The sequence below is a fragment of the Artemia sp. Qi Xiang Cuo genome, chromosome 7 (genome assembly GCF_049724085.1).
Source record: "Artemia sp. Qi Xiang Cuo chromosome 7, ASM4972408v1, whole genome shotgun sequence".
Taxonomy (NCBI): Eukaryota; Metazoa; Arthropoda; class Branchiopoda; order Anostraca; family Artemiidae; genus Artemia; species Artemia sp. Qi Xiang Cuo.
This window is the reverse complement of record NC_142800.1, coordinates 18301587-18326859: the sequence shown is the minus strand read 5'-3', so window position 1 is coordinate 18326859 and position 25273 is coordinate 18301587. Positions and strand designations below refer to the sequence as shown.

Here is a 25273-nt window from a genome sequence, read left to right as displayed (position 1 = left end):
TTGTGTGTGTGTGTGTGTGTGTGTATGTTTTTGTGTGTGTGTAAGTTTTGGCGTGTGTGTGTGAGTTTTCGTGTGTGTGTGTGTAAGTTTTCGTGTGCATGTGTAAGTTTTTGTGTGTGTAAGTTTTGGCGTGTGTGTGTAAGTTTTAGTGTGTGTGTGTTTAAGTTTTGTGTGTGTGTTTGTGTGTCAGTTTTTTTTAGTTTGTGTTTTATATCTTATTGTGTTCTTTTGTAAGTTTTTGTGTGTGTGTGTGTGTGTGTGTAAGTTTTTGTGTGTGTGTAAGTTTTTGCGTGTGTGTGTGAGTTTTCGTGTGTGTGTGTGTAGTGTGTGTGTGTGTGTGTGTGTGTAAGTTTTTGTGTGCATGTAAGTTTTTGTGTGCATGTAAGTTTTCGTGTGCATGTGTAAGTTTGTGTGTGTGTGTGTGTGTGTAAGTTTTTGTGTTTGTTATTTTTGGCATGTGTGTGTTTGTTTTCGTGTGTGTGTGTGTGTAAGTTTTGTGTGTGTGTGTGTGTGTGTGTGTGTGCAAGTTTTTGAGAGTTTGTGTTTGAGTTTTTTTTTGTTTTGTTTTGTTATTTTGTTTGTATGTGTGTGTGTGTGTAAGTTTTTGTGTGTGTGTTATTTTTTGCGTGTGTGTGTGAGTTTTAGTGTGTGTGTGTGTGTAATTTTTGTGTGTGTGTGTGTTTTTAAGTTTTTGTGTGCATGTAATTTTTTTTGTGCATGTAAGTTTTCGTGTGCATGTGTAAGTTTTTGTGTGTGTGTGTGTGTAAGTTAGTGTTTGTGTGTGTGTGTGTAAGTTTTGGCGTGTGTGTTTAAGTTTTGGCGTGTGTGTGTAAGTTTTCTTGCGTGTGTGTGTGTGTAAGCTTTTGTGTGTGTGTGTAAGTTTTTGTGTGTGTTTGTAAGTTTTTGTGTGTGTGTGTAAGTTTTTTTGTGCTTGTATGTTTTTGTGTGTGGGTCTAAGTTTTTGTGTGTGTGTGTTAGTTTTTGTGTGTCTAAGCTATTGTGTGTGGATTTAAGTTTTTTGTGTGTGTGTGTTAGTTTGTGTGTGCGTGTGTGTGTGTGTAAGTTTTTGTGTGTGTAAGTTGTTTTGTGTGTGTGTGTGTATAAGTTTGTTTGTGTGTGTGTGTGTGTTAGTTTTTGTGTGTTTAAGTTTTTGCGTGTGTGTTTATTTTTTCTTGGGTGTGTTTGTTTTTTTTTTGTGTTTTCGTGTGTGTGTGTGTGTATTTTTTTGTGTGTTTATGTTTGAGTTTTTTTGTTTTCATGTTTAAGTTTTTGTGTGTGTGTGTGTGTGTAAGTTCTTGTTTGTGATTTAGTTTTTTAGTGTTCGTGTTAGTTTTCGTGTGTGTGTGTGTGTATTTTTTGTGTGTGTATGTGTGTGTAAGTTTTTGTGTGCATGTAAGTTTTTATCTGCATGTAAGTTTTCGTGTGCATGTGTAAGTTTTTGTGTGTGTGTGTGTGTGTGTAAGTTTTTGTGTGTGTGTGTAAGTTTTGGCGTGTGTGTGTAAGTTTTAGCGTGTGTTTGTAAGTTTTCATGTGTGTGTGTAAGTTTTTGTGTGTGTGTGTAAGTTTTTGTGTGTGTGTAAGTTTTTGTGTGAATGTATGGGGACCGGGGGAGGACCTTTGGGGCCCAGGGAGGGCGTTTGGGGATCCGGGGCCCTTGAGGATTGGGTGGTCTTTTGGGAGCCCAGTGGACCTTTGGGGACCGGGGGAGGACCTTTGGGGGCCCGGGGGACCCTTGGGGGCCGGTTGGCCCTTTGGGAGCCTCGGGGGACCTTTGAGGACCAGGGGAGGGCCTTTGGGGGTCTGAGGAGGGCGTTTGGGGGATAACCTTTCGAAATTTTGACTTTGTAGTTTACTTTTTTTTTACGGCGCATCCCCTGCGGCAGATCCTGCCTCGCGTTCCTCTGATGCCTACCTGCGGAGCCTCCCCCGCGGCGCGTTCCGGACCCATGGTGAATCCCGACGGCACATCCGGCGGTGCTTTCCGGGCCCCCGGCGCACCTTGGCTGCGCTATTCTGGTCGGGGGGACCTTGGGGGGCCGGGGGTGGGCCTTTGGGGCACCGGGTGGGCCTTTGGGGCACTGGGCGGGCCTTGGGGGGTCCGGGGGGCATTTGGAGGCCTGGGGGACATTTGGGGACCGGTGGAGGGCCTTTGGGACCCCGTTGGTCCTTTGGGAGCTCGATGGGCCTTTGGGGGGCCCGGGGATGGCCTTTGGGGGTCTGGGTGGGCCTTTGGGGGCGCCGGTGGCCCTTTGGGAGCTTGGGGGGCCTTTGAGGACCGGGGGCTTCCTTCGGGGTTGGGGTAGGAGGATTGGAACCCTTTGGGGTTGGGTTAGAGGACCTCACAACACTGTTCAAATGAAACTTGTGTATTATAACGACCACAGAGTTTCACCATTAAATTCTCTTCTAAAATCTCTTCAAAAATCATCTTTTAAAATGTCTCTAACTGTTTCGCCGATATAGTTCCATAACCTGTCTAAAACAGTTTCGCCCAAATAATCCCTAAACGTAATTCAGCGTGTTCCTGTTGTTTTTGGCATCTCTGCGCTCATGAATTTCAAATTAATAAGACACCTGATTCCCGCGCTATAATAATTCATCGCTCAGATGTTTCTTGGAGAATTGTTTCCATGGCCTTTGGCTATTAATATCCTTTGGAGTTCGACCAAAAGAGTTGTTTCCGAGGCAAAGACATTAATGACTTGGATCTATTCCTGGAGAATCGTTTCTATGCGAAAATTTTTAAAGTCTGACAGATGATGTCATTGGTTGATTGATCTGTCAAGAAAGGGGAATTAATTTGTTGTTTCTAAGGGGAATTATTGATTCACGATAGGTGAATTGAGGTCGACAGCACAGGTGTTCCAAATTCCGGGAAACTCATAACATTTGGCTTGAACAACAATAACAAATACTATTTCTGGATCATAACATTCACGATCGATTACGCAATCAAGTTCTCGGAAATTCAATTCCCCCTCGAGTCCTATATAAATAACATTGTTCCCTTTAGAATTCAATGCGCATGTGCAACCTTCTTTCCGGAGTTATTACACATAGAAACATCAAATAAATCGACCTTGGAAAAAGAGGTCATTGACCGATTACGCAATCATTCTCCCTAGGGATTCCATGCCCATATATGGAGTCCCGTCAGTATTCTATGCCCATATAAGGAGTCCCGTCACGACCTTTACCCCCCTTTCTACTTATGTGTTGGTATTTTATTATTTTGTTATTGTATTTTTTACTGAAAAATTGGAATTCGGCCGACTAGGGTTGGTGATAATTTTTTTCCTATAAATATCTATATATCTATTTATCTATCAAGCAATTTTTTTTACTTCCTTCCTAGATAAATGAAATTAAAAAGAAAAATTTACCATGGCGACTGTTGTTTATGTAGCCGAAATTTTTGCTTATGTTGTGTTCACTGTCTTTGTAAAAATTCTCTTTCTCTTATTTTATTTTGTGTAATATAGTTTTAGTAAATTAGATATTATCTTACCAATCTTTTTATATTTAGCACCTGTATCAAAAATCAAAGAAACATGCCAGTTTTTCTTAACTGAAGGTAAGGAGCGACATTAAAACTTAAAACGAACAGAAATTATTCCGTATATGAAAAGAGGTGTCTCCTCATCAACGCCCCGATTTTTACGCCAAAGTTTGACTCGTTCTAAAAATTTTACTTTTTAGAACAATAAAAAACTTTAGCGTAAAGAGTGAAATTACGAAATTAAAAAAGAAATTACAAAAGTATTTTTTTTTTCAAAGTCCAAGCGTTTTCCTAACATCTGTACTTAGGGGCACATTTTCTGCATAATAAACTTTGCTGTAACATAGCAATAGAAAAAGGAAAAATTAAAGACAAAGACAAATGGAAGACGCCATGAAAACGTTTGCAATTTTAACGTAATATTTGTAAATTCACCATTTTTTGTAATTAGATTTCTATAAATCAGTGTCTTTGAAATATATTACTTTTAAATAATTGATTTGTAAATGAATGGTATGTTTTAACCACATTTTCAACCCTTTTCTAGTGATGGTTACTTTTTTTTGTTTGGTGGCAAAACTAAGTTATCTTTTGGGGCCCCTGTAAGGGCTCAGCCAAGAATTTTTCCACGAAGTGATTATTACTTTTGGTAGATCCAGAGATCAAGCCTCGAGTCCCGAAGAAAAAATTTGTGCCTCCGTTTTGTGAAGTCAGCACAAATAAATGCACGTAGTGAAAACCCCTTTCCTAGCCGCCACTAACCCATAAGAAATCGCCAACCCCGTATAGTATCCCATCCAATCCCCATCCTATTTTCAATACTGGTATTTTATTATTTTGTTATTGTGTTTTTTTACTGAAAATTTGGAATTCGGCCCACTAGGGTTGGTGATATTTTTTTTCCAATCAATATCTATCAATCTTGTTGTTTATGTAGCCGAAATTTTTGCTTATGTTGTGTTCACTGTCTTTGTAAAAATTCTCTTTCTCTTATTTTATTTTGTGTAATATAGTTTTATCAAATTAGATATTATCTTACCAATCTTTTTATATTTAGCACCTGTATCAAAAATCAAAGAAACATGCCAGTCGAACATTGCTATGTTATTACATACCCGAGTTGTCGTTTTAAGCACTCTGAAAACCCTGAATTCGTAAAAACCCTACTTCACGCTCCCCGACTTAAAGCCTGTACTATACCCACATATCACGAAATCAAAATCAATTCGATTTCTGTAAATCAATGTTTTTTAAATATATAGCTTTTAAATAATTGATTTATAAATGAATGATATGTTTTAATCATATTTTCAACCCTTTTCTAGTGATGGTTACTTTTTTGTTTGGTTGCAAAACTAAGTTATGTTTTAGGGCCCCTTTAAGGGCTCAGCATGGAATTTTTCCACAAGGCGACTGTAACTTTTGGTAGATCCAGGGATTAAGAGATCAAGCCTCGGGTCCAGAAGAAAATATTTGTGCCTCCGTTTTGGGAAGTCAGCAAAAATAAACCCATGTACTGAAAACCTCTTTCCTAGCCGCCACTCACCCATAAGAAACCGCCACCCCCGTATAGTATCCCTACCCATCCCCATACTTTTTTCAATACTCTTTTCTACCTTACCTTATGAGAAAACTTTTATTCCTTTATTTACAAATAGAATCAACCAAAATCATGACCCGTAAGTTTGCCAAATATTTAAATAATTTTGTGTATATTATTTTTTAATTTTTGAAAATTTGGTTATTTTATTTTGTTATTCTTTTTATTTTTTTATATTATGACCTATAAAATATTTTATAATTATGACCTATATTTATGAATATTGTATTTTCTGACTGTTACTCGTTGTATTTCATTACAGTGGTAACTATATGTTGTTATTTTATTATTTTGTTATTGTATCTTTTTTCACTGAGAAATTAGAATTCGGCCCCCAAGGGTTTGTGATAGTCTTTTTTTCCGATAAGTATCTATCTATCTATCTATCAAGCGATGTTTATACTTCCTTCCTAGCTAAATGAAATTAAGAAGAAAAATTTACCATGGCGACTGTTTATTATGTAGCAGAAATTTTTGCTTATGTTGTCTTCACTGTCTTTGTAAAATTTCTCGTTCTCTTATTTTATTTTGTGTAATATAGTTTTAGCAAATTAGATATTATCTTACCAATCATTTCATATTTAGCACCTGTACTAAAAATCAAAGAAACATGTCAGTCTAACATTGCTATGTTATTACATATCCCAGATGTTGTTTTAAGCACCATGATAACCTCGAAATGGTAAAAACCCTACTTCGTGCTGCCCGGCTTAAAGCTTGTACTATACCCACAGATCACAAAATCTTATAGCATAATCCCCTTCTAATCAGTGATGACCTAACTTTATCTTTCAAAATTGGTAAACATTTGTGTAAAACAATTTTTGGAAGTCTTTCGTCGTTACATCCTGGAGATAAGTTTATTACAATTAAACCACCATTTCATGATTTGCATCCTGTGCGAACTCAACCCCTGTCCTTCGTAGGAAGTCGAACTTGGTCCGTGGTTGCTAAGCCTTGTTTTCGAACGTATCATTATATTTAATTTATAAGAAACAAATATAACTAAGAACGAGCAAAGTTATGTATCCTTACCAGCTGAGATTGATGGCATGACATCCAAACCTGAAAATAAAAGAAAATAGACACGACAAAAGTATTATCCAACAAATCCATGGATAAGAGACCATAAAAAGGAAAAAGAAAAAAGAGGAAAAAAATTGATTCTGAAACCAGTATTTTCACTATCCCCGTGGTTTCCACTAATTTCCCCTAAAGGAAATTGAATTCGCCGTCATCTCTCAACCAATTAGCGTTAGGAAAATTAACAAATGTGTTTTGTGTTTACCTTTATTATCTTAAAATATTTGTTCGGGGAAATTTCAAAGACTTTATTTTCTTAGGGGGGGGGGGCGGATCCAGTGTGAAATACTAGAAGAGAATGGAAGCAGCGGCCAACTGGCTTTTATTTGAGGATGTGTTTTATGAAATTTTTTAAAACTTCTGATACTCAGGTAAGCAAGCTCTATCAATGTGTCATATTTTTTCTTCTATCCTTTTGGCTTTTGAAGATAAAAGTTATTGTCCTTTGAAAAATATTTTAAATTCCCTTTTCTCGTTCACGTAAATAGACTGAAAACTCAAACTTTGATATCGAAATCATCCCCCCAAAAGTTAACGCTAGGAAATATATGATTGTTACCAGAAAATACAAATCGTTTGCTTTTGTTAAATTAATTTTTGTAGAGTTTTTGGAAAGTCAATTTTTTTCCAAAATTTGAAAAACCGAAGGAAATCCATGGCTAGTAAAAACACTAAACAAAATGCATTCTGGATTACTGCAATCGAACCGGCTCATTAATAGATGGTCAACAGTTATATTTCTGCCCGAACCTAGTTTTACTCTGATTAATGTTGCAAGCTCTTCTGCGGCTCAAGCCCGTTTACCAACACCTTTTTCGACAAACTTTGGGACTGTAAAATTATCTTTACAACATTTAAGAAAAGTATGATAGTACGAAAGGGGTTGAAAAATAAGTTAATATCCTTACACCAATTTCAAATAGGCAACTCTGAAGTGGAAGTTCTAAGTTTCTAAGTAAGAAACATACCCAAAGGTCAGTTATCCAGTAAAAGTATGCAACTAGTATGAATACTGGAGAAGGAAATCGCTGCTTTAAGGGAATGTTCAGGCTTACGCATAAAAAATTAAACTATACCGTCATAATCCTTATACTCCGCGGCCCTTCGTACTGGGAAAAAATTGTACACCGAATACTTTTAAACATCCTGTCAAGTTTTGGCAGAAAACCTAAAAAAATGTGTAATTGTTATAGGCTAAAGGTTGTCTGTACAATTGTCATTTTTCTCAATGAAAAGAGTCAGAAACGGAAGGCCAAGGAAGAAGAACTAAGGGCACAGAATAAGAAAAATTCTAAGGTTTTTTTTTGGAGCAACCATGTGCGATAGGCATAGTCAATATTTTGACTGGTTTTCTGAAATAACTCTATTGAATGATTCAGATCTCCTTCAGCAGTAGACTAGCATGAAAAAATCACTGTCTGATAAACTTCTAAAGTTCCTCTCACAACATCCGCTTGTGGCTAAACAGGACACTCGGATGCAAAAAGGAATTAGTATTGGTGAAAGGTTGTGCCTCACACTAAGGTATGTAAACTTTTCAAAGGTTGTCAGTGACAAAATTTATATGTATCTTTGGCTATCTACCTTAGTTGGGCCCAAGATGAATGGAAATAGTCTATGCGTTGGTATGAGCCATTTGAAGGCAGCTGGAGACCAAAAAAAAAAGTTTGCAAAAATTCATGACTGACTGTGTCCAGTGCACTTTGAAGACAATTGGGAAACTGAGATTTTTTTCATTATATGAGCTTCGCCTACTGGGAAAGACTACTGGAATTGCAATAGGGAATTGAATTAAAATTATTGATTTTTGAATTAAAATCAAGTTGGTTGGGTTCATCCACCTTTGGGCAGAACTAAGGTAGATAGTAATGGAATATGGGTATTTCAAATAGTCTCGGAGCCATTTGAAGACAATTAGAGACCCCAAATAAAAGGTTTACATGGAAATATTTTATAGATGAAAAGAGAAAAGAAAATTAACTTGGAAGTTTTTTTCTCACTTCCTCTCTTTTCTGTTATAAACATTTCATGAAAAATGCAAACTAATGTTGCTACTAGTGAATTTTGAAATAAGCCCTCTGTATTCTTAGCTACTTGCAAATTTACTGCCAATGCCTCTAAGGGTATCTTAAAAGCTCTGAAGATTTGATTAATTATTTGAGTAAAAACAGCTGTTAGATATGTGACTTGATGCACAAAAATTGTTTAAAGCTTTTAAAATCAAGGATATACAGGAAACCATGAAACCATATTATGCATTGGAATCACTTTCTTTCCCATGATCTGGGATTATAAGTATCCTTTGAGACATTAGGAGATTCATTAAGTACAGTGATAAGGAATTGGATATACCTTGAAGATTCAATAAAAACAAATTATCAAATGCTCTCTGTGACATTATTTATGGGTATTTTTTATTATCCAATGACAAGGAAATGAGCATTAACTTTAATAATGCTATTTTACTTCAAAGTGGAATAACGGGACATTAAAATTGTGTCAGATGCCATCATTGACTTCAAAAGTTCTTTGAACGCTTCCCATAAGCGCGTCTTCAATTTGTATTGCGGCAAATGGAAATAATGTAACTTCCAAATTTAGATTTTTGCAAAAAGCAGTTCTTGTGTGTTCAAAAAAAGCGTTTAATTTTTCGAAAATTTCTCTTTTCTTTAATGTTTCATCTAATACGCACATGACTACCCAATTAAACCAAATTAGGTAAGTGACCGTGAAGATGTATTTTGCAAATTAGTTGTTACTGCTCTACTGGCCATCTTTTCTGATCTCTGTGTTTACTCGTAGGTAGCAGCTCCCAAGATTCCAAATGCGACTGTAATTTTCTTCAAAATCAGCGAATTTAAAATAAAAACGGGGTTTCTCTTATAGAGTGAAGTTGTAACTTAAAGATCGAAGAAAGAGCAAATTTGAAATTTCAAATGAACAAATTCTTCACTGATTGCGCAAGATATTCATACAAAAAAATAGCTCAAATAAAGTGACTCGTAGTATTGTTCAATATTTTTAGGATCCTAAAAACTAGCACTTTACACAAAACAGAAAGGCGACCCCCACCCTAAAAATAGGTTGTTCTTTTACAAGAAGAAAGTTCCGATAGGAGCCTGTAAAAAATAGAAGATTAATTTATAAGGCTCTCTAATAGTCTTTCATCGGCCATGATATCAAAAGCTTTTAGCATACATTTCTGTTGCCCTAAAATAGAAAACGCAAGCAAGCTTAGTTTCCAGTATAGTCATAGTTTTTAGAATTCTAAAAATAAGGGAAAATATCACGCGCCAGTTTATTAAAGCTAGTTTTGTAGGTATATCCTACGTAACCTACAAAACAATTATATTTTGTTCATTCGAAGTTTCAACTTTATTTGTTATTTTTGATAAGGAAACTTTGTTGTTTTTGTTAAATAAATTTTTTTCTCGTTTTAATGTCTTTTTAATTCAAATTAAACCTTACCAAAATATCTTTGTCGAGCTTAGGTGATGTAAATTATCTTAAGTAAGAACGATGTGGCCTCTATGTACAACAAAAATGCGCGTTTTTTTCAGGGGTGTCATGGCTGCAACGACAGCTGAGCGGCAGTCTAGTAAAGAATGAACCACGGCTCATAGTATTCCGTACAAGAGTTATGCATACTAAATCACAGTGTTCCATTAATTTGAACTCTCATTATCTAGGGTTACATTGAAAGAACTGTAGAATTGGTAATTTCTTATGTACCAAACTTGTCTAAAATCGTCCTCAAACGCACGACGTCCTCAAATCAGAAGGGATAAGGCCGCGAGGAAATATTACAAAGAAGTGAAAACTTGACGCGGAGAGATAATTTTGAAGCTTTTAATAGAGTGGGGAAGAAGAAACACCTACAGTTTTGTTGGCCTAAGGTTTGCAACTTTTGCGAGTAGCTTTCAATTTGATCAAAATTACATTCTTAGAATTACCATAAAAGCTAGTTCGTTTGATTTTACAGGCTTTCTTTTTAATGTTTTGGTTACTATTAGCACGTGTCACTCCTTACTTACAGCTCGTTATCACAGTTTTTTTTATACAATTTCTTAAGATCTCAGTAGAGTAATTGGCACAGAAACGAGCAAATAAAATAATAAACCGTTTTTTTTTAAAGTTTTATATTCAATGTTTAATATGTTTTGCAACTTGAGCCTCTTAAGTATGAAACAATTGCTGATTAGGTTCTTAATTATTTTCCATATTTGTGGAGCCAATTCCTCTCTAGAGAAAAATAAAAAAAACTCCGCTATAAACTGTTAGAGAAAATGAGTCCCTTAAGTCTAGCCGTAAAACATTCAGTATTTTGTTGCTTCTAGACACATAATTAAATTACGCACATGACTAATGCTTTTGAATGACACCGAACAAAGAGCAAAAACAGGAATATAGCTGTTCGGCTAAGGCAAATGATAAATTGTAAAGATGCAAATTTTGCTGCAGAGGAGAAAAACTGAAAATTCAAAAATGAACTACTGAACTAGATTAAAAAATGAACAAGATCTTTCAATTTCCTATCAAATCAGCCCCCTCTGAAGTTTATACGAGCACACCTTCCATAAGAACCATATATTCCACAGGGCATAGCTTACAACGCCTCCCCCCAGACTTTGGGGGGTTGTGTTAATCCCGGAGTTTTGTTATCTGATGTTTGAACTAATTTTAACAGAATGGCTATCTCAAAACTTTTATCAGATGGGTTTTGTAAAAAAGGAGCGCGGGGGGGGGGGGGGGGCTAGTTGCCCTCTTATATCTTTTGACTCCTAAAAAATGAACTAGAAATTGAAATTTATATGAAATGAGCCAACTGTGAAGTTCGTACGAGCACCTCTTTCATACAAACCATATATTCCCCCTGGACATAACTTACAATGCCTACCCCCGGACTCTGGGGGGTTGTGGGGACCCCGAATATTTTATTATCTGATCTTTGGACTATTTCTTTAAAAAATGGCTATCTGAAAATTTTTATCAAATGCATTTTGGGGGAAAAGGGCTTGGGGATGGAGGCTAGTTACCCTCCGATCACTTTTGACTCTGAAAAAAGGCACTAAAATTCCCAATCTCCAGTTGAATGAGCCCCCTCCAAAGTTTATACGATCACCCCTTCCATACAAAGTGCCCCTGGAAAAAATAAGATCCTCATGTGACATGCCTCACTCCATTGGTAAACTTCCGGACGGTACTAAAACTCCCCGTTTTTAGAGTTTCAGTTATTATTAGCTTGGTTCGTTCCATATTTAGAGTTCGTTACCACTGTATGATTAATATTTTGAAACGACTTTTCATTATTTTTACCTAGACTACTGAATTTTCCTTATAAAAAAGAAATTGGTGCTCATTCTTCTTTTCCTCAGAATATACATGAAACCATTTTATGAGAGGCTCATTAAAGATGTTCGTTAGTTCCACACTTCTAAAAGTAGGTCAAGAAAGCAATTAAACTTAACCTATGGATAAAACTTGTGCATTAATCTGTCAAACGAGTCTTGGATCTGCTACATGTCTAAAGATCTGACGTAAAAACTTAAATTTAAAATGATTCTGATACTTTTAAAGCTTCATTTATTAATGATTTTTCTACTGGAATTTATATATATATATATATATATATATATATATATATATATATATATATATATATATATATATATATATATATATATATATATATATATATATATATATATATATATATATATATATATATATATATATATATATATATATATATATATATATATATATATATATATACATATTCTTTCTGCCATTTCCATCGTTTCGTGGGAATATACTTAACCGACGGTTCCCCAATCCGACGGCACCCCTTCTGCGTGTTGGCCGGTGTCCGCCAAGGTTAGGTTGGCAGGCCTACAATACAGCCGGCATGTGCTGTATTGACCAACTCTTAACCTTGAGACAGATTTTTGAACATAGAGCCAAGCATCAACAAATCACCCTCGCTGTCTTTGTTGACTTCATTACGGCCTTCGATTCAGTCATCCGGGGAGGAATTTGGATGGCAATGGATGAGGACTGTGTCCCACCTAAGATCATACGACTCATTCAGGCTTACTATCAACACACACGAGCCTGCATCAACGTAAACGGAGGACTTTCTCCGCTATTCGATATCAAATTTGGTGTGAGGCATGGGTGTGTATTCTCTCCCGAACTATTCAATTTTATCGTCGATTGGGTAATGTAAAAGCAATGCTAAACTTCGAAGGAGTTGAGGTTAGCCCTAATTGCAGTATCACCGACCTGGTTTATGCCGATGATGTTGCTCTTCTTGGCAAAAAAAAGTATTAAGTAACAATCCACATACGTGTCCTCCTCAATTACATCCGGAGATCCCCCTCCCCCCCCCCCCTTGACGAGCTCTGAAGAAACAGGCCACGTTAGAATCCACGTTAGAATCTGCGTCATCCACGAAAATTCCTTATTACGTAAGAAATATAGAAACGTCTTGAAACGTCTTGAGAAAAAGTCTCAGAAAAAAGTGTCTTAATAAAATTCCCCTGCCTGGCACTGTCATTACGCAAGACCCACGTGTTTACCATGCTCAGTTAAAGTGGAGTTAAAGCGAGCTCTGAAGAGATATATCACGTTAGAATGCGTTATCCGTAAATATTCCCCATTACATAAGAACTAAAGAAGAAAAAACGCCTTGGAAAAAAAAACGCCTTAAAAAAAACCTGGAATGTATCGAAGAAAAAGCAAAGTCTGTGGATGGAATCACAAAATGGAATCACAAAAAATTATTACGTAGCACCCCAAGTGTTCGCCGTCATTACGTAACACTCACGTGTGAGCTGCCATTAGGTATCATGCACGTGTGAGCTGTCATTACTTAACACTCCACGTGTGCGCCGCCATTACGTAAGACTCACGTGTGCGCCATAAAGAAGTTATTCCCGATAAATCTACTAAGTCGGGTAGGATTACGTCCACTTTAATACATCTATCAAGTCACGTATGATTCCATAACCTGCAACACCTGCATCTCTTAGTCCCCTATTCTGTAGGTGTACATGTGCGCTATAGTATTGGACGGGTTCACGTAATAACATCTTGAAGCGCTAAAAGCTCCATTTATACACCCCCTATAGGCCATTTTAAATAGACTGATGCATCACTACATAAGTATGAGAAACCGTAAAAAGAAAACTCTCTTCTTACCTGGATAGTATACAGAGTTTTCACGTATTTGGTATTCAGTTCCAGGAATTCCTAGTCTGCATTCAAATACAGTATCTGGCTCTAAATCTTCGTCATTGTAAATACTGTATAAATGTATGTCATATGAGTTTATAAGTTCTCGTATATGTCTTGCTCCATCAGGTATTTCTGCCCTTGAAAGAAACTAAATATTCATAACAAAAAACAAACTTAGTCGCTGATGAGGAAATTCGTATAATCGTCCTCAAAACGAAAAATGCATCTTAAGAGAATAAGACAGAATACTTTTGACCTAGTTATCTAAGTAGTATCCCCATGACTACTTTAACAACACCCATAACCAGGTTTCCTAAAAAACCCTGGATTCTGCAACACCCATAGCCGGGATTCCGCAACACCCAGGATTCTCGTGACGCCATGGAAAACACATGCTTGTTTTAAATGGCCAAGTGTTACGTCAGTGTTATGACAAATTCTCACGTGATCTCTTTCTTCAGAGTCCGTGGTTGATCCCCCACTTTTAACTGAGGAGGACACACACGGTGGGTGTCATGTAATGCTTTTCGAGATTTTATTTTCTTTCAATGCATTTTCCTCAAAGAACTATTATATTACAATGATTTTTGTCCCCGTTAGGAGTTGAAAAGCCATTTTCATCCAATAGAACTGCGCCTTAATCATCTGGACCAGTAATATTTTTCTAACATTTTGTTTTGGCTAATAATTTCTACATGACTGACCTTAGCATTAAATAAAAACCTCTCTTCCGTTTACTGACTCAATTAAATGATTTCCATATCAGAGCGCATAAGCATTACAATGTTATTGATTTTCTAACAGGGCTTAGACAGGAGGTGTTATGTACCATCGACGGTAGATATTCTTGGAACAAGGAATCTAAAAGATTAGGGCTTCTATAAATACAAATTTATTGACAAAAAAAAACACTATAAAATCAAGAAATCACAGAAAAAAGCAGTTAAAAAACACGTCAAACGATAAAACAAAAATATGCATTAATTAGACAAAGATGAGGCTCCTCAAGACAATTTCAGAGGAAGAGGGTTGTTATTAAAGGTAAATTTAAGTCCTATTAAGAGCTTTTAACGAAAATGCCAAATTTCTTCAGGTCAAGACTATACAACCCCTCCCAATTGGCAAGCACATATTTGAATAATATTTTCTCTTCAAATTTCCCATAATCCCATTAGAGATACATTTCATCCACATTAGGAGGTATTTCTGGACGGATTATAATGAAAATGCATCGTTTCTTTGAGTGCATGTTAGATTTCAGTCCCCTTTATATCGAAAAAGTCCTTTTAACACCTCCCGCCTTAGCTTTAAGCTTTAGAACTTGTTAGTCCAAGCAATCCAACCCTCCTTAATGCACCATTTAAATTCCCGACCGGTACCCCACTATTATTAGTCCTCTGGCACTCTCTGGCTTCCCCATCTTCATTCCTAAGATGTTTTCCCGTTAAAAATCACGCATTAGATCCATTGGTTTGTGTTTTCGCAACCCAACCCTCCGAAATACACAATTTCGATTCTCAACCTGTGCCACACTATTGTTGGTCCTCATGCTCTCTCTGACACTTTCATCTTCATTCACAAGACGTTTTACAGATATTATCCTGTTAAAAACTACGCATTAAATCCATTAATTCATATTTTCACAAGACGACCCTCCGTAACACACCAGGCCAATTCCCAACCTGTACCACACTATTACTGGTCCTCTGGCACTCTCTGACACTCCTATCTTCATTCCTAAGACATTTTCCAGAAACTTCCCTGTTAAAAAAAATCCCGCATTAAAACCTTTGGTTCATGTTTTCGCATCCCGACCCTCCGTAATGCACCATGTCAATCCCCAACCTGTGCCACACTATTACCGGTCCCCTGGTTCTGTCTGACAACCCCATCTTCATTCCTAAGATGTTTTCCAGATATTTTCCTGTTAAAACTCACGCATTAGATCCATTGGTTTGTGTTTTCGCAACCCAAACCTCCGTAATTTACCATGTTAATTCCCGACCTGTGCCACAATGTTACTGGACCTCTGACACCACCATATTCATTGACAAGACATTTTTTCAGGTATTTCCTGTCAAAAATAGCGCATTAAATGCATTGGTTCATGTTTTTGCAACCCGACCCACTGTAATTAAACCATGCCAATTCTCAACATGCCCAAAACACTACTGGTCCTCTGGTACTCTCTGTACCAGAGCATTAAAAATCACGCATTAAATCTATTAGTTCGTGTTTTCGCAAGTCCAACCCTCCATAATGCACCATGTCAATTCCGGACCTGTCAAACCAATAGTGGTCCTCTGGCACCCTCTAGAACCTATTCAGTATTCCTAAGACATTTTCCAGTTATTCTGTTGTTACAAATCACGCACTAAATCCACTGGCTAATATTTTCAAAACCCAACCCTCCGTGAACCACCATGTCAATTCACACCACCGTGTCAAACTAGTACTGGCCCTCTGTGTTGGCCTCATGTGGCTTGATGGTGTAGTTAGTTGTTAGTAGTAGCCCTATTTTTTGTGTTTTATTGCAAACCGTACTGTAACTTGCGAATTTTCACATATTTTCATGATAAACCGCACCTGTGTTGACCTCAGGTAGCTTGGTAGTACAGTGAGTTGTTAGTAGTAGTACTATTTTTGTGTGTGTTTTTTTTAAAGCCTTTCATAATATACCTTAAACATTTTCAAATATTGTCTTGATAAAACGTACCTTTGTCAACCCCAGGTGGCATTATGCTGTGGTGAGTTATTTGTATTAGTAGTATTTTCATGTTTTTGCATGTCATTCATACTAAGCGTTAAACATTTTTAGATATTTTCTTAAAAAACATACGTGTGTTGGCCTCAAGTGACTTGATGGTGCAGTGACTTGTTAGTAGTAGTTCCTTTTTTTGTGTTTTTTGCAAACCATTACAAATTTTAAGATATTTTTCTGATAAACCGTACCTAAGTTGACCTCAGATAGCTTTGTAGTGCAGTGAGTTGTTAGTAGTAGTAGTATTTTTGTGTTGTTTTTTCTCAAACCTTTCATACTATATCTTAAACATTTTCAAATATTTTCTTGTTAAACGGTACCTATGTCAACCTCAGATGGCATTATGCTGTGGTGAGTTATTATTAGTAGTAGTATTTTCATGTTTTTTGCATGCCATTCATACTTTACTAACATTTTTAGATGTTTTCTTAATAAAACCTAAGTGTGTTGGCCACAGATGACTTGATTCTACGGTGAGTTGTTAGCAGTAGTTCTATTTTTGTATTTCTGCTAGCCATATACTACATCTTAAATATTTTCCCAAATTTTCTTGATAAAACCCTCCTTGTATTAACCTCAGGTAGCTTTATATTGCAGCGAGTTGTTAGTAATAGTAATATTCTCACTTTTTTTGCAATCCATTCATACTATACCTTAAATATTTTCAGATATTTTCTTGATTAATTTGAAATTTTTTTTTCACAAAATAAGTTTTTCAAAGAAAAGTAAAGAACTCCATTAAAGAAAAAATGAGCAAAAATAAAATAAAATAATCTACCAAGCGTGAAACTACCACAAATCAGTATCGATAAATAAATGAAACCCAAAACGAACAGAAATTGCAATAATTAACCGAGTCAAACTCAGAATGAACAGAAATTAACACAAGTTTCACGCAAAACCCATATGCCTTCCCAAAACCAGAACAAAATTTGCACTTTACTGAAAAAATATAAATGTTTTTACTTTTATAAATTTAATAAATCAAATAATATTAACGCTTTGATTACTAAATATCAGTATTTGTATATTAATCTGACAATGCACATTCATTTGAATTTTTTAAGTAAAGTGCAAATTTTGTTCTGGCCTTGGGAAGGCATAGGGGTTTTGCACCCAACTTATGGTAATTTTTGCTCGTTTTGAGTTTGACTCGACTATTTATTGTAATTTCTGTTCGTTTTGGGTTTCATTTATTTATCGATTCTGATTTAAGGTAGTTTCGCGCTTGGTAGATTATTTGATTTAATTTTTGCTAATTTTTTGTTTAATGGAGTTCTTTACTTTTCTTTGAAAAACTTATTTTGTGGAAAAGTTTTTTAAATTAATTTATGTTCGTTTTATATTGACATAGTCTTTTCAGGGAAAAAGAAAATAATACTTTAAATATTTTCGTTTTTTAAGACTTTATAGTTTGGCCTGCTATTTGTATGCTGGAGAAAAATTTTCAGCAATTTTTAATAACATACACCCTTTTAAAAATCTGGACACGAATAGTACTCTTTAATTTAGTTTCATACCTCCTCTAGTTGACCTGAAATGGAAAACTTGATATCATTCGCAAAAAAACCTGTTTACTTTCTTTGATAGCTTGGATACACTTACGCTATTTTGATTTGGTTAAATTTTACAAGCAGAAATAGGAGGGTTGGTACGGGAGGGTGGGCGTGGGAGGGTGGGAATGGAAGGGGGATTAGTCTCCCTCAAATCACTTTCGATTATTAAAAAGGGCATCAACCCTTTCCATTTTCAATCGAATGAGCCCTTTTCGAAGTTCCCACGACAACTCCTTCAATACGAAGTGCCCTGGTCTAAACAAAAACCACAACAAAAAATAATACATTATACACACTTCGATCTTTACGATAAAAATGTCAAGCCTTCCAATCACTTTTGAAAATGGCTATCTCAAAATTTTTATTGGATGTGTTTGGGGGAATGATGGGTGTGGGACACTTTTGACTATTAAAAAGGGCACTAGTCCTTTGAATTTCTAATCGAATGAGCTTTTTTTGAAGTTTCTACGACAAAACCTTCTTTAAAAACCTTTAATGCCCCCAGGGCATAACTTAAAACCCTTGCCCTGAGGGATATGGGGGAGTGTCCTCCTCAAAAATATATTTTCTATCAGGAAATCAACTACGCTGAACAAAATGTCTATCTCAAAATTTTGATTGGATGTGTTTGGGGAAATTATGGATGTGGGGGGGCTAGTTGCCCTCCAATCACTTTTGACTATTAAAAAGGGCAATAGCCCTTTGAATTTCCAATCGAATGAGCATTTTTTGAATTTTCTACGAAAACGCCTTCTATAAAAACCTTATATTCCCCCAGGGTACAACTTAAAACCCTTGCCCTGAGGGTTGTGGGGGAGTGACCTCCTCAAAAATAAAATATTTTCTGTCTGGAAATCAACTACGCTGAACAAAATGGCTATCTCAAAATTTTAATTGGATGTGTTTGGGGGAATGATGGGCGTGGGGGGGGGGGCTAGTTGCCCTCCAATCACTTTCGACTATTAAAAAGGGCACTAGCCCTTCGAATTTCCAATCGAATTTGCCTGTTTCGAAGTTTCTACGGCAACGGCTTCTATAAAAACTTTTTATACCCCCAGGACATAACTTAAAACTCCTGCCCTGAGGGTTGTGGGGGAGTGTCCTCCTAAAAAACACATTATCTATCTGGACATCAACTTCGCTGACCAAAATGGATATCTCAAAAGTTTGATTGGTTGTGTTTGGGGAAATGTTGGGCTTAGGGGGGGGGGGGCTATTTGCCCTCCAATCACTTTCGACGATTAAAAAGGGAACTAGAACTCTTCATTTCTAATTGAATGAGCCCCTTTTGAAAATTCTACGACGACCCCTTCCATATGAAGTGCCCAGCTCTAAAGGAAAAAAAATGAATAGTACATTGTGCCAACATCGTTCTTATATGCCCTCAGGATATAACTTAAAACCCTTGCCCCGAGGGTTGTGGGGGAGTGTACTCCTCAAAAACATATTTTCTATCAGGACATCAACTACGCTGAACAAAATGGCTATCTCAAAATTTTGATTGGATATGGTTGGGGAAATGATGGGCGTGGGGGTGGGCTAGTTGCCCTCCAATCACTTTCGACTAGTAAAAAGGGCACTAGCCCTTTGAATTTCCAGTTGAATGAGCCTTTTTTGAAGTTTCTACGACAACACCTTCTATAAAAACCTTATATGCCCCCAGCGCATAACTTAAAACCCTTGCCCTGAGGGTTGTGGGAGAGTGTCCTCCTTAAAAATATATTTTCTACCTGGAAATCAACTACGCTGAACAAAATGGTTATCTTCAAATTTTGATTGGATGTGTTTGGGGGAATGAGGGGCGGGGGGGGGGGGCTAGTTGCCCTCAAATCACTTTCGACTATTAAAAAGGGTACTAGCCCTTTGAATTTCCAATCGAATTTGCCTGTTTCGAAGTTTCTACGGCAACGGCTTCTTTAAAAACCTTTTATACCCCCAGGGCATAACTTGAAACCCTTGCCGTGAGGGTTGTGTGGGAGCGTCCTCCTCAAAACATATTTTCTATCTGGAAATCAACTACGTTGAACAAAATAGCTATCTCAAAATTTTGATTGGATGTGTTTGGGGGAATGATGAGCTGGAGGGGGCTATTTACCCTCCAATCACTTTCGACTATTAAAAAGGGAACTAGAACTCTCACTTTCCAATCGAATGAACCCCTTTTTAATTTTCTACGACGACCCCTTCCATATGAAGTGCCCTGCTCTAAAGGAAAGAAATAATACATAAGTACATTGTGCCAACATCGTTCTTATATGCCCTCAGGGCATAGAACCCTTGCCCCAAGGGTCGGGGGGGGGGGTTCCTCCTCAAAAACATATTTTCTATCTGGAAATCAAATACACTGAACAAAAGGGCTATCTCAAAATTTTGATTGGTTGTGTTTGGAAAAATGAGGGGCGGGGGGGGGGGGCCAGTGGCCCTCCAATCACTTTCGACTATGAAAAAGGGCACTAGCCCTTTGAATTTCCAATCGAATGAGCCTTTTTTAAAGTTTCTACGACAACTTCTTCTATAAAAACTTTAAATGCCCTCAGGACATAACTTAAAACCCTTGCCCTGAGGGTTGTGGGGGAGTGTCCTCCTCAAAAACATATTTTTTTTCGGGAAATCCACTACGCTGAACAAAATGGCTATCTCAAAATTTTGATTGGATGTGTTTGGGGGATTGATGGGCGTGGGGGGGGGGGTCTCGTTACCCTCCAATCTATTTCGACTATTAAAAAAGGGCACTAGAACTGTCAATTTCCAATCGAATGAGCCCACTTTGAAGTTTCTGCGACGACCCCTTCCATATGAAGTGCCCTGCTCTAAAGGAAAAAAAAATTAGTACTTTGTGCGAACATCGTTCTTATATGCCAAAAGGGCATAACTTAAAACCCTTGCCCTGAGGGTTGTGGGGGAGTGTCCTCCTCAAAAACATAATTTTTATCTGGAAATGAACCACGCTGAACAAAATGGCTATCTCAAAATTTTGATTGGGTGTGTTTGGGGGAATGATGGGCGGGGGGGGGGGGCCTAGTTGCCCTCCAATCACTTTCGAATATTGAAAAAGTTACTAGCCACTCTAATTTCCAATCAAATGATCCCTTTTCGAAGTTTCTACGACAACTCCTTCGATACGAAGTGCCCGGCTGAAGAAAAAAAAACATATTGTGCCCACATCGTTCTTTACGTAGGCAGCGCTAGCGCTGCCTATGATAGAAAGTACCTGTGTTGACCTCAGGTGGCCTTGTGTTGCACCGAGTTGTGTGTAGTAGTATTATTTTCTACGCGTTTTTTGCAAGTCATTCATGCTATACCTTAAATATTTTCAGATATTTTCAAGATAAATTGTACCTGTGTTGACCTAAGATGACTTTGTCTTGCAGCGAGTTGTTAGTAGTAGTATTATTTTCTCTTTTTTCTTTCAAGCCTTTCTAACTATAACTTAAAAATTTTCAGATATTTTCTTGATGAAACGTACCTGTATCGACCTCAGGTGGCAGTTACGTACCTATTACTAGTTGTAGCATTTTCATGTTTTTTTGTGAAATGTAACTTTTTTCTCTTCAAAGGAGACATTCAGAGCAGAACTTGAGTTGAATTTTTCTCGTCTTGAAAAATCCAGAATTGAAGCTTAACTTTTTTCTCTTCTTTGAGAAAATTCAGAACTGACATGGAACTTTGTGTCTTCTTTTTTGGGAAACTCAGAACGGAAGTGTAACTTTTTCCTCTTCTTTGAAACAAAATCAGAATCGAAGTGTAACTTTTTTCTCTTCTATGGAAAAATTCAGAACCCAACCTGAACTTTTTTTGTCTTCTTTGGATAAATTTGGAGCCGGAGCATAACTTTTTCTATTCTTTGGGGAAACTCAGAACTGAACTTTTTTTTTCTTCTTCTTTGGAAAAATTCACAACAGAAATTGAACTTTTTTCTCTTTGGACAAATTCAGAATTGAAGTGTGACTTTTTTTTCTTCTTTGAGAAAATTCAGAATTGAATGTAAATATTTTCTATTTTTTGGGAAGCTAAAAACAGAAATTTTATCTTGTTTTCTTCTTTGGAAAAATTTACAACAGAAGTTGAAATTTTCCTTCTTTAGGGAAACTCAGATCTTAACTTTATTTTTTTCTAATTCTTTGGAAAAAATTCAGGATCGAAGTGTAACGTTTTTCTCTTCAATGGAAAAATCCAGAGCAGGACGTGAACTTTTTTCTGTTCTTTGAAAAATTTAAAACTGAAGTGGAATTTATTGTCGTCTGGAAAAATTCAGAATCGAAGTGTAACTTTTTTTTATTCAGTTGCGAAATTCAGAGCAGAACCTAAACTTTTCTACTCTTTTTTGAGAAAATTCAGAACTGAACTTTTTCTCTTCTTTGGGTAAACTCAGAACTGAAGTGTAACTTTTTTTTCTTTTCTTTAAAACAAATTCAGAATCGAGATATAACTTTTTTCTATTCTATGAAAAAATATAGAACTAAAGTATAAGTTTTTTCTCTTCTTTTAGAAAATTCAGAACTGAAGTGCAACTTTTTCCTCTTCTTTTATAAAAATTCAGAATCGAAGTGTAATTTTTTTCTCTTAATTAGGAAAACATGGAACCGAAATATAAATTTTTTCTCTTCTTTGAGAAAATTCAGAATCGAAGTGTAACTTTTTTCCTCTTTTTTTGAACAAATCCGGATCGAAATGTAACTTTTTTTTCTTTCATGGAAAAATTCAGAAAGGAACTTGAACTTTTTTCTCTTGTTTTTGAAAATTCAGAATTGAAGTGGAACTTTTCTCTTGTTTGAGAAAATGCAGAACTGAATTTGAACCTTTCTCTTCCCTGGGGAATCTCAGAACGGAACTTAAATTTTTTCTATCTTCTTTGAGAAAATTCAGAAATGAAGTGGAACTTTCTATCTTCTTTGGAAAAAATCTGAATCGAAGTGTAAATTTTTTCTCATCTTTGAGAAGGTTCAAAACCGAACTGGTACTCTTTCTCTTTGGGGACACTCAAAACTAAAATGTAACTTTTTTTTCTCTTCTTGGAAAAAATTCAGAATCGAAGTGTAACTTTTTTCTCATCTGTGCAAAAATTCAGAGTAAAACTTGAACTTTTTTCTCTTCTTTGAGAAAATTCAGAATTGAAGTACTTTGACTGAAAATTAAAAACGGCTATTTCAAAATTTGTTTCCAATACTTTCGGAATTTGTGGAGGTGCTTTGAGAAAAAAGAGTACAAGGGGTGTTTACTACCCTTTGATGATTTTCATCCCTTGAAAAGAGCACTAGATCTTTCGTTTGCGATTGATAATCCCCTTTGCGATTTGCAGACTCCCCTTTCGAGTTTCTGCGGCTACCCTTTCCATTGGAGTCGGCAGAAAAATAAGTGGGAGACATTCCTTGCTTTGACTGAAAAATGGATTATGATTTTTATTTCTCACTTTTCTTTCTGCTTGTTTTTTTTCTAAGAGCCAAAGTTGTTTCTAAAGAAGTGATAGTGTTTTAATCGAGTATATTTATTAATTGTGACTTGGGCAACGAAAGTCAGTAAAGCAGTTTGTCGGTCTGTAAAATCCATTTATATCGAAATCAGCAAAAGGGAAGATTTAGCTACTACTGTGCCAATTCATATTAAGACTTAGTTATTTCTGGAGCTAGTTAAAGTCAGTGAAGAACTTTCTGAGAATTTGGGTAAGCAGCCAATCAGAAAGCATAATCTCCAGTCCTTTGCTGCATAGAACACAATTGCGTCTGAATCTGAGAAAATATTTTATCCAAAATTATACGAGGTAACTATGTGGTACTACTACTACTACTAACAACTCACCGCAGCACCAAGCCACCTGAGGCCAACACAGCTACGCACGCTCCTCCTTCACCCCAGTCTATTCAAGCCTCCCTTTTTACACCTTCCCACGAAGTTCCCATTTCCTTTAAATTTTTCTTTATGACATTCTCCCAGCCCAGACAAGGACAACCTATTTTCCGTTTAGCCCTAGACGGTTGGCCGAAAAGAACAATCTTCGGCAATTTACCATCCTTCATCCGCTAAACGTGCCCTAGCCATCTCAACCTTTCTTTCATTATAGCCCTAGAGAGCAGAATTGAACCATATTTTTCGAAAAGCCTATTGTTTGAAATACGGTCAGTCAGCTGGGTACCCAGAACAATCCTTAAGTAATTTCTCTGGAAAACAGCTAGCAAATATTAATAAGCTTTTCGAAGCGCCCATGCTTCAGAGCCATATTTGACTACTGTCATCAGTGTAGCTTCTAATATTCTAATCTTGGTTTGCAGATTTATCTTCCTATTCTTCCAAAGTTTTTTTAATTGTGCAAAAACACCCTGAGCCTTGGCTATTCTACTTTTAACATCTTCAGTGCTCCCACCATCTTTACTAATAATACTAACAAGGCAAGTGAAGCTGCCCACTTGACCAATCTTTTCGTTACGCAATGTCACTTTTTCATCTTCACTTATTCCTAGTCTTAGTGACTTAGTCATCTTAACATCGATTTTAAAACCTAATCTAGCATCCAGACTCGCAAAGCCTCTAAAAGCTCATTCATTTTGCTGACACTTTCATCTAGGATGCTTAAATCATCAGCGTAAGCTAAGTCCGGGAGACTTTTTCCTCCCCATTTGATTTCGTGGTCTCCCATTGCCTTTCCTGTGCTCCTTAAAACAAAGTCCATCAAAATAATCCATATAAAGGGGGATAGAACACAGCCCTGCTTAACTGCTGATTTAATGCAAAATAAGTTGCCTACCTCATTTTCTACCTTAACCGCAGCAGTGTTGTTCTCGTATGTTGCCCTAATCACTTTATTGTATTTGCCTGGCACACGAAAAAAGGGAAAGACCTTCTATAAAACTCTTTTATCTTCTGAGTCGAACGCTTGCTAATAATCTGTAGAACTGGGGACTAAAGTTCTTTGAAAAGTTAAGCACCTCTGTATTATTAACCTAAGAGTGCAAATTTGGTCAACGCATCCTCTACCTTTTGTAAAAACACGCTGTTCTTCTTTTAAAACTTTGTCTACGGCATCTCTCAGTCTAAAAAGTATCATGTTACTAAGTAATTTGCTACCTACAGAGACCAGACTAATGCCTCGATAATTACCACACTCACTTTTATCACCTTTCTTATAAAGTGGCTTTTTTAATGTTTTCCTAAATCATTTGGTACTTCCCCTTTTTCAAAAATCATATTCATAATCTTCAGTAACTTATTTCTAACCACAGAGCCACCATATTTAATAAACTCATTTACTACCCAATCAGCACCTGGAGCATTATTTTTTTAAATCCTTTTAGTACTGTCATTAATTCTTCCCGCAAAACAAATCTTCCTTCACATCCAAGGTATCACAAACTTTATGAATAATCAGAAAGAAGTCCGAGTCTCTAATGTTTCCAGACATTTTTCTAAGTGAATTTAAGACCAAAATAATACGAAATTTTCTATTTCAACTAGTCAGATCCGGCCATTCAGATAAATCTTATGAATGGAACTTGCGCTAGCTAAAGGCCTTTTCCATTAACAAGTCCGATCTGAAATTCAAA

At 36.6% G+C, this 25273-nt stretch overlaps 1 protein-coding gene across 3 annotated transcripts in view; it reads right to left on the bottom strand.

The window, feature by feature from the left end:
• LOC148950019 (uncharacterized) overlaps nucleotides 1–25273 on the bottom strand; it is a 239706-nt gene that overhangs the window by 12408 nt on the left and 202025 nt on the right. For all 3 annotated transcript variants that reach the window (XM_089091412.1, XM_089091410.1, XM_089091411.1), the window contains exons 5-6: nucleotides 13386–13558; nucleotides 6135–6164 (exon numbers count right to left, since the gene is read on the bottom strand). In XM_089091412.1, the coding sequence (XP_088947538.1) occupies nucleotides 6135–6164; nucleotides 13386–13558 (203 nt within the window). The remainder of the gene's footprint in view (nucleotides 1–6134; nucleotides 6165–13385; nucleotides 13559–25273) is intronic.